Source organism: Equus przewalskii, chromosome 20 (assembly GCF_037783145.1).
Source record: "Equus przewalskii isolate Varuska chromosome 20, EquPr2, whole genome shotgun sequence".
In the NCBI taxonomy this organism is placed as follows: domain Eukaryota; kingdom Metazoa; phylum Chordata; class Mammalia; order Perissodactyla; family Equidae; genus Equus; species Equus przewalskii.
This window is the reverse complement of record NC_091850.1, coordinates 56,473,291-56,491,170: the sequence shown is the minus strand read 5'-3', so window position 1 is coordinate 56,491,170 and position 17,880 is coordinate 56,473,291. Positions and strand designations below refer to the sequence as shown.

The 17,880-nt window shown below is 57.9% G+C and overlaps 1 protein-coding gene across 6 annotated transcripts in view; it reads right to left on the bottom strand.

The window, feature by feature from the left end:
- LPCAT1 (lysophosphatidylcholine acyltransferase 1) overlaps nucleotides 1-17,880 on the bottom strand; it is a 66,805-nt gene that overhangs the window by 31,129 nt on the left and 17,796 nt on the right. For all 6 annotated transcript variants that reach the window (XR_011530492.1, XM_070587249.1, XM_070587253.1 and 3 more), the window contains one exon: nucleotides 2,192-2,334. Coding sequence is in view for 3 of the 6 variants with exons in the window: in XM_070587248.1 (XP_070443349.1) it covers nucleotides 2,192-2,334 (143 nt within the window). In the remaining 3 variants the exon portion in view is untranslated. The remainder of the gene's footprint in view (nucleotides 1-2,191; nucleotides 2,335-17,880) is intronic.

The window sequence follows — 17,880 nt, the reverse complement described above, 5'->3', positions numbered from 1 at the left end:
AAGACAGAATCTGCAGCTGTGTGAGGACTCCCACGTCGGGGGAGAGAACGGAGGAGGGCGGGAGTCCAGGCCAAGGTCAGAGCGGAAGTAGGGACTGAGATGACACCTGCCAGGAAGGGTCACAAACCCGCCAGCGCTAAAGCCCCAAACTCTGATCAAATCCCTCGCAATCTATCAGACACCAACCCTCCGCTTTCTCACTGCGGCTTCTGAACCCAGCAAAACTGAAATCCTGACTCCTGTTTGGTCTAGATGCATTTTGTTTGATTACATATTTGATACTAACTCATATTTCACAGTTAAAGATAAAAAACCGTCACAGTAAAGAGCGCTTTTCAAGGATAAACTAGAAAATCCAACAGGGGGAAATGAAAGACCCAAAGCCAGTGGTGCCCAGGGCCCAGGTGACCACAGGCCACCCCTGTCTGGCAGCACCAACTGAGTCCTCCACTCATCCACTCACCCACTCACTCACCCACTCATTCACTCATTCACCCACTCATTCACTCATTCACTCCTTCCCTCCCTCACTCATTCACCCACCCACTCACTCATTAATTCATTCACTCTCACCATTTATTCACTGATTCTCTTACACATCCACTTGCCCTTTTACTCACTCACTCATCCCCTGACTCACCCATCCCCTCACTCACCCAGCCCCTCACTCAGGAGTGCTTCCCAGCACACCCTGGCCAGGTGCTGTGGTGGGGACAGACGGGCCTGCCCTCGTGTCTACTGGGGAAGAGGAGACCAAGGTTCATTTGAAACAGAGAATGTGAACTACCGTGAGGAGGGGAGCATGAAGACCCGTGAGAGGGCGCCTGGCCATGCCACGCTCAGGAAACCCCTGGACCTCACTGGCCATCCTCCCCCCGCATGGATGCTGTGTCTGACCATGGCACGTGGGCATCGGGGAGAACATGTGTTCAGGACACATGCCCGTCCCCATATGCCTCTCACAGGCATCACAGATGTGCCTGTAGCTCAGACGCTTTCCAAAGGAAAGAGGAGGACTGAGCCCATCCCTCGAACCCGTAAAGGACCAGGTGGCAAATATTTCAGGCTTTGTGGGCCGTGTGGCCTCTGCCACCATCCACCCTCCGTGAAAGCAGCCCTGAGGCATCCAAATAAGCAGGCATGCCCGGGTTCCAATAAAGCTTTATTTATAAAACAGGTGGCAGCTGGATTTGGCCTGTGGGCCCTTTCGCCAACAACCACACTAAACTAATACTGTTTCTATTCTGACTAAACCATTCAAGGACCCCTCATGATCGAGAGAGATGTTGAGACAGAGGTTGTCAGCACTTTGGTTTTATGATAAGAATGATAACTCCTAAGACGCTGAAGTACATATCAAATCCTTCGGACATCTCCACATCACCGTTAACTAACGTATACACTGAGCTAAAGAATAGCTTTAGGTATTTAAATAAATAAGAAATGCTGTGATTCAATTTAACTCCTGGAGGTTCATGCTGGATCTGCAGTTAAAATGTATTCGTAACACGTCTACTTACAGATCGCTGTGGTTTATTAATATTCAAGGTGTAAAAGCAAGAGGACATTCGACCCTACGGAGGCCAGACCAGGGGCAGCAAGTGGGACAGACGTTGACATGCAGCCTCGGAGGGCTGGAGACACAAAATGTGGGGGATCTCAGTGCTCAGGACATGGGCTCACGGGGGATCCACGTGCTCAGGAGATGGAATCACAGGGGATCTGTGTGCTCGGGACACGGAAACACGGGGGGATCTGTGTGCTCAGCACAGGGAATCATGGGGGATCCACGTGCTCAGGGCATGGAATCACGGGGATGCACGTGCTCGGAGCACATGGGATCACAGGGGATCCGAGTGCTCGGGACAAGGAATCATGCGGGATCCGTGTGCTGGGTACACAGAATCATGGGGAATCTCTGTGCTCGGGACAGGGAATCAGCCACTGTGTGGCTGGCAGAACTCTAGAAAGAGCGTCAGAGCAGGACTGTGTCTGGGGAGGAACCAGCCGTCGTCAAAGGAGGACAGAGCAGGAGGCAGCAGTGTCCCAGCGGAGGGCAGCCCTGGGCGCCCTGGGCAGGAAGGGGAAGGTAGCCTGCCACACTGGGTGGACACGAGAAACCATGAGAACGAAGGCAGCTCAGGATGCTTGTGAGCCCCCACGTCAGAGAGCCCGCGGACCAGCCACTTACCTCCTCCACAAGGCGGGGGGCTGCGTGGGTTCCTGCTCTGCAGATCCCAGTGACGCCACGAGCACAATGGGCCAGGCAAGGAGCATCATGAAGGTGGCAACCAGCAGCCGGAGGGGGAAGAGCGTCAGCGTCATGAGGGTGACCTGGGGAGACAGGGGCGGTCACTCCAGAAGCACTGCCACGAGTCTCGGCTCCTCGGGCCTGGAGTGGGAAGCTGCCCAGCAGACGGCACTGGACCTGCCGCAGCCTGGCGCTGTCCTCCCATGGACAGTTGGGTGGGACAAGCAGCCAGGACGCCATCCCCAGGGTCACTGGTCACTAGACCCTCTTCCCACTCTGTCCTTAAGTCACCCCTGAGGGCGGCCTAGGAACGGGGTGGGGGACTCCCTCCTGGAGTCAACAGTGCTCTGCCCCAAGCCCCAGCGTCCCCACCAGGCAGTCCTGCTCTTCCTAGCTCCCCCAAGTCCTTACGCAATGAGAGGATGCTTTCGGGGGCTAAGCTGCCATCTGTGAAGCAGTGAGGAGCAGGCACGGTGCTCACGAGCCTGGACCTTGGACCACAAGGAAGACTGGGAAGTCAGGTGACTTTCAGCCCAAGGAAGCCACAGGGTGGGAGCCCAGCAGAGAACAAGGTGGGGGTGGGGGCGCTGCAGCTCAGTCTGGCCTTAAAAGGAGCAGCACTGGGTGGGGCATCGAATGCCGCCACAGGTCTGGTGGAGAGGACACTGTGGAAGGTGGGCTGGGGCTCCATGGGGAGGGGCAGGCCCTGCAGGTGAAACAGCACAGCCACTAACACGGGGTGGGGCGAGGATGGACACGTGGGGCTCAGCAGAGCAGCTGAGCGAGGGAGAGGCGCAGGAGGACGGGCAGCTGGAACTAAAATCGAAGCGGTTTTATGCACAAGTCAGACGTACTGGTTCTGCACCTGAGGGCAGACACTCAGCAATGAGTCTTGGGAGGAACCTGACCTCGGTGGTCAATTAGAACACAGGGCTTAGACTTAAGACTTACAAAAAGCTTTACAACCAGTAGATGCAGTTTTTCATTATTTCCAATAATACACATCTCAAACATTCTGGTTTTGGTGCATAGGAACAGAAAAGACAGGAAAAGAGACCCACGTCTGCAGTGCCATCTCCAAGCTTCCCGGCTGACGGAGCCTGGGTGGCCCCACCCCCAACTCTCCTTGTCGGGTGTCTGCTACCTGCGACTGGGTGCCCCTGCCTGTCCCCATGGTCTCTCCGTAGGTTCTCTTGGGGTCTCTATCAACACCAGCACCGCTCGATGGGAACACAATGCAAGCCACATGTGTAATTTTAAATTTTCTAGTGGCCACATTATATCTGAAGCATTATCATTTCAGTATGTATTCAGTACAAAACTATGAATGAGACACTTCACAGTTTTTTCATAAGGTCTTGTAAATCCAATGTGTGTTTTACACGTACAGCACATCTCAATTCAAATTTGCCACATTTTAAGCGCCCAAAAACCATGTGCGGCCTGTTGCTGCCTGTTGGACAGCGTGGATCTAGATAACTGTGTGCTTTGCAAATGACAGCAATTTTAATTGCCTCTCTCTCTCCTCCTCTTTCCGGGACTGGCTATCGCGCTGGCTGGAACCTCCAGTTTCACAAGAGGTTGAACAGAGGCAGCGACAACAGATGCGCTGTCCTGTGGCTGACGTGGTGACGAGGCTTCCTGTGAGACGGCACTTGCTCTCAGCTGTCAGTAAACATCCTTTATTGAGGAGAACATACCTGGCCACCCCCGGGCTCCTACGAGTTTTGATTTGCTTGAAATCATGACTGGATCCTCATTTTAGCCAACGTCTTTCCCGTATGTAGTGAGATAATCATGCGCTGTTCCCAGCCTGTGAATGTGGAGCGTTCACGGCTTTTCTAACGTCACACCCTGGGCCCAGCGCTGGGAGCCTCCTGTCACGCTATTTTTAGGGAATCGCTTGGTCTGTTTGCTAACACGTGTCTGGGACCCAGTCTCGGCCGGTTCTCGGGGGAGCGGGACCCGCAGCTTCCCTCGCGCTGCCTTTCTCTGGACGGATCCTGCAGCCACGTCAGGCGCCAGCCAGTGCCTCTTCAGAGCGATTTCTACGGAGATTGCTCAGTGCTTTCTCAGCGTTTCTAAGACCGTTCACCTCAATTTTCTCTTTTTTCTTGAGTTCATTTCAGTGTTCGTCAGTGAGGAATTCTCTGGGCACCCTCAGCAGATGTTCCTTCCACACCAAATGCCCAGCGTGTGTGTTTCTGTGATAACTGAGTGAGCACCCGTCACATCCTCTCAGAATTGACACCAACCCTGCCCTGATTTATATTTGCAGTGCTAATATTATTTGTGCCTTCTAAAACTTTTTGGCCTATAGTGCCAGATGTTTTTCTCTTTTATTAATCTGTTTCTAGAACCAGTTTTGGATTTGTTCATTGCCTCTGTCATTGCTGTTCAATCATATTAACTTTGGCTCTTAGGGAGTCTCTGTCTTCTACTCCAAGTTCACTCCAACACTCTTTTTAACTTCTTGTGGTGAAAGCCTGGAGCATTATTTTCAGAAAGGCTTTATTTCCCCAATATTCACACTGAGAGCGCGCAGCTTTCTCTAAGCACCACCTTAACCCCACAAGTTTAAAATGTAGCCTTTCCTTTCCTTTTAAAACCCAGTCAGCACATTACGTTCTTGTCCATCCTTTGTGATTATCTTGTGACTTTGCTGCGGAGGGAAGACGGCAGTTGTAGACGAGGCTGCCTCTGGGTCCCAATGTGTCGCCCACCGTGGTGCTCTTCTCGGCCACCCCTCAGGCGGCCCCCACTGTCTGGGGCTCCCGGCTCCGAAGAGACTGCCCCGGGAGCTCCACATTCCTGCTCCTGTTAAAATCTTCCCAATTTGCAGAGAAGTGAAGCCACTGGACACTTGACTGTTTGATCCCCTAAATCGAGCTTAAGGCCTGGTGGCTGTACCGTGGAGGAAAGGAAGAGGCAGCAAAGAGCGTTAACAGGAAAGCTCAGAAAGTCGACCCCACGCAGACGGCGTGGCTTGGAGGGTGTCCCTCTCCAATGTGTGTCTGCACCACACAGCTACTCTCAAGCCACATTCCGTTCTCAGGATGGCTTCTGCCACAAACAGTGGAATGACAATAGTCTCTCACGGGGTTCCAGAAAGAGCACACGGTTTCCACACCCCACGAGGTGTATCTGAGACCTGCAGACCAGGACAGGGGCTCGAGGCGCTCCGGGGAGGAACACCCCTTTCCGTCAGACCAACGGGGAGGTGCTGAGGGGAGCTGGATGGGTGGTGGAGCCTGCCCACCGCCAAAGTCAGGGCTCAGAGTCTGCTGTTCAAGTTGCTGGGCTAATTAGCAACATATGCTCCTGTGGGCTGGCCAGCGGCCACGGGATGCACTTGGCCACCTCCCGCGGGACGCCATGTGTGATCGCACTTAAACCTTGGATGATGTATTCACGCCGGCTCTTGTGTGCAGCGTGGCGAACACGGTCCTGGCATCCGTGTTTTGCAGCAAACAGGGAAAGGCTGCAGGTCAGCACACAGACAAGCCTCCACTGAGAGGAGGGTGCGGGTGGAGACACACTGTGGTCTGGGATAGAGCGCCACTGGCCCACGGTGAGCCACTCTGGCTCTGCCTGGAGGACAGGGAGAGAGGTGTCTATGGGGGCATGTGGGGGTGTGCATGCATGTGGGGGGGTGTGTGTGTGTGTGCACGTGTGCCCCTGTGCACATGTGCGCATGTGTGTGCGTGTGTGCATGCAGTGTTGTGTAAGCTGCTTCAAGAGGGCAGGTACCTTTGGGAGCCGCTGGGTGCAAGAGGGATCTGGCTTCCTGGGCTGAAAGCCCACATGTTTTCAGGGCTCCTTGGCCAGGTCCCCACAGCCCTGCCTTCACCTTGGCACACCGCTGCGCCTGTGTGCTCTGTGCCAGGCCCAGACCAGTCCCATAGGAGGCAGAAACCATCCTTGGGGGGGCAGGACTTGGAAGGCCTTCTGCAGCTCCTTCTAGAACCTTCTGTGGGCTCTGATGACTTGTCCTGAGCTCCAGGCTGCCCCCTGGTCAGACCCTGCCATCCTCCTGCACCTTCTGACCCACCTCTCTTCTCCACAGGCCCCATCGCCTATGCGTATCCCAGGCCCGGCCACCCCACTCCTGCACCCTCACTGTAGCCCGGCCAGCGCCTGAGCAGACTCGGTGCTTTTGTGGGAAGCCACAGGGAAGATGACTGGAGCAGCCATGACAGCCACGTGGACACTCCTAACTCTGGTGGGCGCTGAGAAAAGGGAGGTGTCACCACAAAGACGTTCCTAGGAAGTCCCAGCTGGACTAGAAAACCAACAGAACAAAGAGCATCTGGGGAAAGTGAGCGGATGTGCTGTCTCTATGCAGTTCTGGCTGCACACGTGGAATGTGCTGGAACCAGTGGCAGGCTGGACGTGGTAACTCCTTCCCTGGGCAGCCACAGGCACTTCCGTCTGTGCTGCTCTCTTCAGCCAGCCTAGAGGGTGAGCCCGTGGCTCGAGGGGTCCTCGGGCTTTGTCCCCCATCAGGAGCACACAGGAAGGCAGGGAGGTTCCTGGGGAGAGGGTCGGTCTCCACTCCCCTTGCCCCGAATGAGACACTGCCTCAGAGACCCAGCACAGGGAAGCAGCAGGGGAGGCACCCAGAACCCACTCCCACCAAAGGCCCTCTCAGAGCTGCCACGCTCCCTGAAGTGGTGAGGCAGCCGGCAGATGACACCCGTACAGGCAGCAGGCAGGGATGGACGAGACTGGTGGGGTGTGGGTGGGGAGACAGCCCTGGAGATGGGGGCAGGCATGAGGCATCAGGGCTCGGGCAGGCATGGGCTGGAGACCGGGTCAGTGGGAGAGGGACGCCTCGGAGAGAATGTTGTCCGAAGTCCCAGGTGATGAATGGTCTGGGTCCAGGGACAAAGGAGGAGGAAGCAGTAGCATATTGTGGAGAAGGCTATGGACCAGGGACGGAAAAGTCTGGAAATGCTAGGACCTGTGTCCTTCCCGAGAAGCTGCCAACAGCTGCAGCCCGCCCATCCTTGTCAGGAGTCCCAGCCACCCTCGAAAGTGCCAGGTCAAATGAACTCCGGAGTTGCTGCCCTGGGATCTAAAGGGGGTGTATGACGCAGTCCTGCGAGGACCCACGCTGAGAGTGCCCAGCCGAGGCACATGGTTTAAAGTGGTTGCAAGTTGGCTGCAGTAAACTCTCCCACCAAAGGGACTGAACATGGCAGACAGGGACACGGCAAACCCCAGCACACCGTGCCGTCAAGCAGTCGCTTTACACTTGGCTTGAAGCTGAATTTCCCAATCTAACTGGCACGCTTATCAGGAGTCACCGGCAGAGCAGGTCCAGGTGGTGACCCGCCAGGTACAAGGAGAACTGGGCAGCTGCCCACAGCTCTAAACACTTCCTGCTAATGGGACCCAGGGCTCCTGGGCGAAGCCAGTTCCAGGTCAGGGGTAGAGGCGTAGACGATGAACCAGGAACATCATGGATCAGCCCAAATCAGGAAAGCTGGCGAAGGTCCTGGACTCAGGAGCCCCCGGGGCAGATGGAGCGATTTCAGCATCAGTGAGAACAGTCAATGAGACAATTGGAACTTCAGATGTGCTGACCACCATGAGTCGATCAGCGCCCCGAGTCCCCGTCACACGCGTGCATCTACACTCACTCACATGCAGTCATACGCACACACCCCAACCTCCCTGGTTGCCTCCAGAGACACTAGGAAACCAGCTCCTGACTGTGAAGCTGGCCAGCGCGGGAAGAACCAGGCCTGGTGCTGCCCGTCCCATGAGATGATCCTTCAGGCAGCCAAGCGGTGGAGCAGGGCGTGCCCCCCCGGACGTGCCAACCAGGGATCAACACCAGCTTCCAGAACCGCGCCATTCGAGATGCCCATGTGACAAAGGGTCCTGCCCAGATGGAGGCGAGCAGGTGTGCTGGGCCCTGCGTGGAGGAGCCACACGACGACCCAGCAGAAACGGAGTTCTAGGTCAAGCCACCAGCTTCCGGAAAACACGAAGACAGAGGAACACAGCCAGTGACGACGGGGCATGCAATCTGCAAAATGCAGACCAGGAAACGCTCTGGGACAAATGCCCCAGACACACGGTAAGAAAGAAGTCAAAACAAGGAGCTAGAAGGGGAGCTCGGAGGAAAGCATGTGTGCGGAGTGTGGCACCATGTGGGCTCGGGGCAGATGCACACGGGCGAGGGCCAGCGGGGTGCCTGCTTAACCACCTCCCATGAACACCACCACACGGGGCTGCTGGTGCCTTCAGGTATGACATGGCCTGCGCTGGGGCTACTCAGAGCCCTTCCCCTTGAGATGCACGCCAGCATGTTTCCGAGTGCACTGATGGAGGCTAGCTCTGCCTCCAAGTCCCCGGGGCGGGGGGAGAGAGGGGTAGATGAGACCAGACTGGCCACAGGCTGGTGATGGCCGGGGCCGGGGGCACGGGGCTCATTCCACTTTCTCTGCTTTGGTGTCAGCCGCTGAAGTGGTCTCCCTAAATTCATATGTTAGAATCCCAACCCCCAGGACCTCAGCATGCGACTACATTGGGAAATAGGGTCTTTAAAAGAGGTGATTAAGGTAAAATGAGGTCACGTGGGCGAGCCCTCATACAATAGGATGGGTGTCCTTAGAAGAGGAGATGAGGACACAGACACACAGAGGGAGGACTGCGTGAGTACACAGGGAGACGACGGCCATCTACAGGCCCAGAGGAGAGGCTTCAGGAGGCCACCTGGATCTCAGACCTCCTGCCTCCAGGACTAGAAGATGATGAATTCCCATGGTTCAAGCTCCGGTGCTGGAGCCTCTGGCGGCAGGTGAGGACTCAGGTTGAGCCTGGGCGTGTGCACCTGGCCAGCTGGCAGGCCCAGGCCTGGCCCCATGGGGAGCTGCTCCCATGGGCAGGCACTGAGAGACTGCTGATGGCAGCGTCGTGGTGGCAGCAGAGCTGGACGCCACCAAAGGGGGACCAGCAGGGGACCAGAGAGATGAAGGTCGCCTGCATGACAGTCAGATGCCAGGGGTCAGCAGAGGGAGGAGAGTGAGTTACAGGGGTCACCGAAGACAATCCCAGGAGACGATCAGTGAAAAAGATAAGAAACAAGCCAGACTCACATTTGCATGCTGTCAGGTCACTTTATGACATCCGTGGAGGTGTTCTTCGGGGCAGGCAGACCCAGGTAAGCATGGGGACAGCGGGCAGATCACTAGCGGGTGTGGGCCCGGGGGGCAGGTGGGGTCTGCATCAGGGGGGTGCTGCAACCACAGCACCCACAGGGGCTTCGGGGGTCACTGAGCTGGCACAGAGGGCCCTCAGATCCAAAATGCAAAGGACAGAAGCTGTTCTTACCGGTGGGTCTTCCCACACCCATGAGGACAGGACCCCCGGGCACAGTGGTGCGGGGGCCAACCTGCCAGCCACTGATAGGAAGTGCCAGAGGCCGGGAGGGGCAGAGGGACCCAAAACATAAGCAGGAACTAACGGGAACTGCTCACCAGCTCAAGGGAACGAATGCCTCTCAGAAGGAAGGGTCCATGGGGCTGCAAGGAAGTGGTTCCAGGAAGAACATGACAGACGCATCAACTACCCTGAATCAGCCAACCCACGCAAGCGGCATGTGCACCAAGCGCTAGACATGGCTGAGCGAGATGCAGACAGCAGGGTCTGGCTGCCCACCCTGCACATGAAGCCGTGGTGGGGGAGGCAGAGACGATCCTGCCAGGGATGCAAGTGCAGTCCACACCCCAGAGAGGAAACACCCACTGTGGATGGGCTTGGATCGGGGGAAACTGAGGCCCAGCGAGGGAGGGAGGGCAGCTTCCCAAGGTCAGCTGGCTGGTCAGAGCAAAAGCCAAGGTTTGAGGGGCAGCTGAGATGAGAAGGGGCTGCCCTGGGAGAGAAGTGTGGGGGGGAAGCCCGTCCCTCCTTTGTGCACCTCACGCCCTTGGGCATCGGCCTGACACGGGGACATGCCTCCTACCTTGCCGTCCCAGCTGGGGCTGCTGCCTGGGGCCCCAGACACATACCATCAACAGCCGATCCACCATCAGGCACAACCAACACCCACGCTGAGCCCCTGGCCCGTCCCGCCCCGCTCCGCTCAGGGGCAGCTCCGTCCCTCTGGTCCATGGACACACAATTTGGAATCAAATTTGCTGCCTCCCTTTCTTACCAACTCCTACTGCCTCCCTCTCCAAAAAAAGTCCAGAGTCTGCGCCCCCTTCCCTCTGAGGGGCAACATGGGAGCTCCCACCCTGGCCCTCCAGGCACAGCCAGACTAGACACCTTGGTGCTCAGAGTTCTGCATGGCTACAGGGTCACCCCGCGACCCCAGGTCCCCAGGCCCGGCCTGTGCTAGACACCCCGGCCTCCCTCTGGTCTCTTACCATACCGCACCCTGCCCCAGCTCCTCTGCAGGCGGGTCCCTCCCAACTCTCTGCAGGGCTGGCTCCAGAACCCTCGCTCACCCCGCAGCCAGAGAGAAGGGCCCACGCCCAACTTGCAGAGGGGTGAGAAGTCATGGAGGCAGACAGGTGCACCGACCCTTCCCCCATGCAGGAGCATTTCTGAGACAGGAGCACGAACGTGCACCTGGCAGATCAGCCGGAGTCCAGGGTGGGGAGAGTAAGGGCGCATCTTTCGAAAAGAAGCAGGCACCAGGGTTCAGAAGCACAGGGAGCAGCGGTTTCTGGGGCGGGGTCTTGTGCAGCCCTCAAACACCACCCTGGGTGGCTGGTCCTGGTCACCTCCAAGCTTGTCCTGTGAGGAGCGAATGAGAGATGACTGCACGAATTCTGCCGAGCGATCTCCAGGGCACCGTGGGATCAACGGTGGGAGGGGAAGAATCTGGCCCAGGAAGCCAATCCTTTTTTTGTTGTTTTTGCTGTTACTTATAAAAAAAATAAATAAAACAAGCTGTTTTTGAGAATCCTGATTTAGGATAGACAGAAGACTCTAAAACTGGGAGGTCAACACCTGATGCCCTGGGGCAGTGTGTGGCCCCAACACCTGAGACAGGAGGTGGTTCCACAGAGCCACGTGGAGACGGCTGACGTTTGCCGGGGCCAGTCTCTCCTGACGTAGCGAGAGGAAAAGGATACATCTAATTTTATTATATTTTCTTTTCAAAGAGAGAGCAACTTAGAAAAAGCACAGCGATTCTCACACGGGTCCCCTCAGCTGGCACAACCAGGTGCTTCCGTTTGGAACACCCCCAGCACAGAACCAGTGGGCCAACAGCTGCCAAGCACGGCAGAGAGCATCGGCCGGGGCCCGCCATCTCCCAGAGGCAAACCAGCAAATGAACCGGAGAAGACGCGTCCTCTCTGCTCCCCCCCATCGGCCAACACCTTCCTTAAACATGAAATGCCTTCTGGTCCAAATCATGTGCTGTGCTTAATGTGGAATAAAGTTGTTTCACAACTAACTTGAACGGTGAAATTGCTGCAAAGCAAAAGTGAAACAGGAAAATGTGTCATTCTGAACGTCGCTGTCACTCTGTCCTGTCGCACACGCAGCTGCTCTGATGGACAGAAGAGACGCGGCGTGGCTAGCCTCCACGGTATCCTCAGTGAGGGGCTGGGGACGGGGGAGTGCAGGTCAGGCCAGAGGAGCATCTTTCTGTTCATGAGCGTTTTATCAGGCAGCTGGCTTCTGTGTGACCGGCCACCCTGCGCCCAAACTCACACAGGACTCACAGGTCTTCTTACTAACATGTGAATGTTGGTGGTCCTGACCTTAGGCTTCAGCTGTATCAATCCTGACACTCTCTGTCCTCCTGGGTGACAGAAGGATAACGGCACCTCCACTCGAAGAAAGGGTCCTTCCAGAGCCACGCTCACTGCTAGAGATAAGCTATTTCTTCTCAGCTCTCCCACTCGAGTCTAAAATTAAATATAGCTTTTCTAAAACAGCGATGTTTTTCTTTCAAACCCGCAGGCAGCCCCAACTTCCTCACCGTCCCCGTCTTCTCTATTCCAGGGCTTTCAACTCAATGTGTCGCCCAATCTGCAGGCTTCTGCAAACTGAGCGTGTCTTTCAGTAATTCTCTCTGAATTTACAAACCTGTCCCGTGGCCCAGCGGCAGAGGGATTCCCCCAGACGACCGTATTTCCCACTGTCAACACACCCTGGTTGGTGTGTAAAGGTTTGTGAGGCAACGACAAGCATCTATGCAGTTCTTTACGGGACCAGAACCCCTCTGGTCTAAGGCAACCCTACACCTGACGTCCTACAACCAGGGGGACCACAGGGAAACCCACCAATACCAGACAGTCCTTCCTGCCTGCCCTGGAGCCGTGCCCGAGGTTCCAGTGGGAGGTTGGAGCCCGCCACACTGGCTGACCCTGCCCGGCTCAGTGTCCAGCTCCGTCCCTCAGTGCTGACGGGTCACAGGCACCAGGCAGCCTGAGGCAGCAGGGCCCACGGTCCAGCTGGGGAAGGAGGTGTGAAGCCAACCACACGGTCAGCGCTCAGCACGAAGGAGCAGCTTGGGGCCTCCAGGTGGACTCAGCAGAGACCCCAGCACTGGGGGCCCCGGTGGCCGGCCTGAGCTCTCCGTCCATGTTCAAGGGCGCTGGGGCCTGAGGGCACGCGCCAGCAGACGAGCAAAGGAGCCTCCACCCGGGTCCAGCCCTGTGGTCACGTGCTTAGGTTCACACTGTACTTCCGTGGCCCAGGGTTCGCCAGTTCTGATCTTGGGCACAGACCTACACACCACTGGTCAGGCCACGCTGCAGCGACACATCACATAGAAGAACTAGAATGACCTACAACCAGGATATACAGCTATGTATGGGGGCGTTGGGGAGGGGAAAAAAAGGAAGATTGGCAACAGACCAAACCTCCTCATCAAAAAAGGCATACCTTAAAAAACAAAAGAGCATCCACCTGAGGGCCAGGGGGGCGGACCCTTGGGGACATCAGGAGCCACCTGCCATGTGGACTCTGGGTCCCCAGGGAAAACTACCAGGGAGACACCGACCACAGCGCCCTCCAGCCAGAGGCTGGGCCCCAAGACAGGGGAGGGGCAGGGGGCCCAGCGCAGCTGGAGAAGAGGCAGGTCGGGTGTGGGAAGGCTCAGGGCGGCGCCTGCCCAGGATCACAGACAGAAGTGAACGAGGGTGCTGTGGGAGGACAGGATCGGGGCAGAGCCAGGAGGACTCCGCATCCCTGCTAGTCTCTGCCGGGGGCCACCGCCCGGACACCTTTCTCTCTCTGTGGAGACACAGTCACCTCAGCTGCAATGTTCCCCCTGCAGGCACGCAGAGGGTCACAGGGTATGGACCCCAAGAGCACACAGTCGGGGGGGGGGGCTGCACGACGCACCTTCGATAAAAGACCCCTTTCCTACATCTGTCACCTTAACTCACAGTCTCAACGCCCTGGGCGTCCAGGACCCGGAGCCCCGCATTCTGGTCAAGACCCTCCCGGTCATTTCCAGAGACGCAGCTTGCTGGATGTCCAGGGAGTGCCACATCTTCGACCTTTAACTCCCAAAGTGACAGATTCCTGGCAGCCCCAGGGGTGCCGGCTGCTCCCAGCCCCCCAGCCAGATGTGGTTCCCCCAATCCCCGGCTCTTCCCCAGTTCCTGCCCGCCCCACATCAGGGTGGGCGCTGGCTGGACTGGGGGTCCCCAAAGCCCAGACTCACATCATGCGAGCACAGAGCACGACGCCCGGCAAACAGCTCGGGGCTCGCACACCACTCTCGTCTGTGAGGAGCTGGACGAAAGGCGTGTGAGAAAGAGCAAGCGCATCCATTCCACAAACAGGCACCGAGAGCTTGGATGGGCCAGCTCTGCTCCGGACTTGGGGAGCAGCCGAGAACAGCGAAGCCCCAGCCTGATGGACAGCGCAGCACCTCTGGCTTAGACCACCTGGGGCAGGCGACAGGTGTCCCGGTGAGGAGGGCACGTCTGGGCGGGGGACACCTGTTCTCCAGGGAAGTTCAGAAAGGTCTCTATAGTAACTGGTGGGGTTTAAGCAAAGACTGAAGGGGACACCGGGAGCTTGGGGGGGCATCCCACACACAGAGGCGGCAAGGGCAGAGAGGGCGCCGGGGGATGCACATGGCTTCTGGACGATCGCTGGCACGCTGGGCTGGCCCCCGGGTCCTGCCTGCACTCTCTCCTCACTCAGTTTCCTATAGAACCTCATCTCCCCAGGGGTCCAGGGCCCCACAGCTGGAGACCGGGGCTCTGTCCCTGAGGCCCCTGTGATTGCGACCTGCAGCCTCCAGAGGAAAATTCCACAACAAACCAAACCTTGGGCCCTTCCGCGGCTGCCCAGTCACCCCCAAGAACTCAGCACCCAGCAGGGCCCAGCTCTGGGCAGGGGGGCAGGAGAAGGGACCGGGGCAGGGCAGTGGGGAGGAAGAACAGAAACACTGGAAAGCAGCAGCTTTCAGGGCTGGACGTCCCACTTGGGGATGAGGCTCAGAAGCAGGAGCTGGCTCCAGGCCCCTGTTCCCAGGCTGCAGAAGGTCACCTGACCCACTCCCACAGCCGTCCCCCTGCACGCAGAACACCCTATAGAACACGCCCACGGAGAGGCGGCTTGCAGGGCACGGAGCTCCCACTTGCAGAGACGGACCCAGGAGGCTGCGAGTCCCACAGATGGGTGGAGAAGCTCAGACCCCGAGTGAGGCTGGACGGGCAGTCCAGGGGAGCAGGCCCTCACCACAGGCAGCCTGGGGAGGGGCAGGGATGTGACGGCCACCCCAGGAGGCACTGGCTTGTCCTTGGGAACATCCACATCCAAGGGGGTGAGAAACTCAGGAGGAAGGGGGGGCAGGGGGCAGAGGCCAGGCACAGAGAAGGCCGTGTGCTGATCTACTGAGCAAGTGACACCACCCACAGGGCCAGAAGGCAAGTGGTGCCAGGCGGCACCCAGAGGGACTGTCTGAATAGGGGCTGCTGCAAGCACTAGGGGGTCAAGTGGCCGTCTGCTCACTGACCACTCATCCAGCGGCCCCTACTAGCCCAGGTTGAGCACAGGACAGGGCCGTGCCTGCCCTCAGGGCTCGGCGCCCAGGCAGTTGGTGAGAAAGCAGGGAGGGTCCAGGCCGGCCAGCCCTGCTGCTGAGTGCACACCATTCCACTCTGTATGGAGCCGGGGTGCAGCCCACCACGGCGGCAGACTCTGGGTTCGCCGGCAGCATTCTGTTTTCATTGGTGTCTTGCGCCAGGGGTGCACCTCAGCCGATGGGGACAGTCAGCAGGGGCAGGAGTGTGGGGGGTATGGACCAAGGAGACCGTGAGAACCCCAACAATAACAGCTCACGTGTGCACAGATAGGCCCCCGCAGCTCAGGGCACGTCCTGGAGATAGACTCACTCTGGTCTTGTGGCCCAAGGAAATTCCTTACCTCCAGGGCCTGGCTGCATAGTCTGAAGAAAAGAATCTCGACATTCAAGAACTGTCGCATTTCTAGCTGCTTCTATTTGTTCAGCAAATATCTGCAAAGAGCCAGCAGGGCCTGAGGAGAGCTCAGCCTGAGTCCCCCTGTGGGAGGAGTCCTCCCTGGGCCATCCTGGGCTGTCCAGGGCTCACCAGCTTTGGGGGAAGACCTCCAGCTGGGGCAGCACCCCAACCTGGGTACCTCCTACCCCAACCCCCTCAGATACAGAGAGTATTACAGAAAGAACATCAGGCTCAGTCCCCACCCCTAACTAGAGGAGGCCCCCCACTGAAATTCTGGGTCTAGGCCACCATCTGCCGACACCGCCCCCCAAACCCCAGCTGCAAGGAGTCCTCCTCCAGCTGCAAGGACACCCATGGCCACATCCTGTACTTCCAACTGCATGGAGCTTCCCTAGAACATCCTGACTCTGCCCCCAGCTGCAGGGAGCTCCCCTAGAACATCCTGGCTCTGCCCCCAGCTGCAGGGAGCTCCCCCAGAGCAACCTGGCTCTGCCCCCCAGCTGCAGGGAGATCCCCCAGAGCATCCTGACTCTGTCCCAGCTGCAGGGAGATCCCCCAGAGCATCCTGACTCTGTCCCAGCTGCAGGGAGCTCCCCCAAGGCATCCTGACTGCCCCCAGCTGCAGGGAGCTCCCCTAGAACATCCTGGCTCTGCCCCCAGCTGCAGGGAGCTCCCCCAGAGCATCCTGGCTCTGCCCCCCCAGCTGCAGGGAGATCCCCCAGAGCATCCTGACTCTGTCCCAGCTGCAGGGAGCTCCCCCAGAGCAACCTGACTCTGACCCCAGCTGCATGGACCTCCCCCAGAGCATCCTGACTCTGTCCCAGCTGCAGGGAGATCCCCCAGAGCATCCTGACTCTGTCCCAGCTGCAGGGAGCTCCCCCAAGGCATCCTGACTGCCCCCAGCTGCAGGGAGCTCCCCTAGAACATCCTGGCTCTGCCCCCAGCTGCAGGGAGCTCCCCCAGAGCATCCTGGCTCTGCCCCCCCAGCTGCAGGGAGATCCCCCAGAGCATCCTGACTCTGTCCCAGCTGCAGGGAGCTCCCCCAGAGCAACCTGACTCTGACCCCAGCTGCATGGACCTCCCCCAGAGCATCCTGACTCTGCCCCCAGCTGCATGGACCTCCCCCAGAGCATCCTGACTCTGCCCCCAGCTGCAGGGAGCTCCCCCAAAGCATCCTGACTCTGCCCCCAGCTGCAGGGAGCTCCCCTAGAACATCCTGGCTCTGCCTCCAGCTGCAGGGACCTCTCCCAGAGCATCCTGGCTCTGTCCCACAGGTACAGGGAGCCCCTGCCCACCAGTAACATTTGTGGAGCCAGGATAGGCCTGCCCCCAGGCCTGTGGTGCCTGTCAAAGGAGCAGGCGTGGAGAGGAGCCTGGAGTGGTCTGTCCCCCTGGCCAGGGTGGTCAATTCTCTGAGCACAGTAGGGAAGGATGAAGGTGACCCATCTGGTTGCTCCTGAGAACCACAGCTCAGGTGCAGCCAGGATGGAATGGGAGGGCCCAGGGCAGGGCAGCCAGTGGGGGCTCTGTCACCTGCTCTCTACGTGGGACAGCCATCCTCTCTCCAGGGGTGGCCTGGGAGAAAGTGGACCCTGATATAAAAGACCCCCCAGCTGGGGTGGCTGTTTCGGGCACCAAGGTCACTTCTGAGTGTGCTTGGGCCCCAGGGCAAGGCAGCAGGGCCCACTGGTGGCAAAGGCTGGTCTGCACCCTCCGGATCTCAGGGACCCTACGTGAGACACAGCACAGCAAAGCCCAGCTCTGTGTCCCTATCCTAGGGGTTTGACATACTAACATTTTGGAAGATGTTTTTTAAAAAGCTTTATGTTGCAAATAACTTTTTGGGGAAAATAAATCACTCCTCTGGCTCTAAGATGGAAATACAACTTTTCACAATAAAATCTGTGCTGGGAACAGGCCGTGGTCCTCAGGCACCTGCGGCATGTCCCGGCTCTAGCACACGGGAGTCCGTGGCAGCTGTGGAGGAGCCGAGGACAGGCTGTGCCTGGAGGAGGACAGGAGCCGGCTGTCCTGTGTGCGAGTATGAACAGCACTTGACAACGTTGAAACACCCAAGCTCAGAGGCTGCACCATGGTTAAAAGGCCACAGAACCTGTGGATTAGTTTTAACACTGCAAAACACGGCACTGAGGGCATGTGGTGACTTGTACCTTGGAAGGACAAACCCAACAATCACACTGAAATATAACG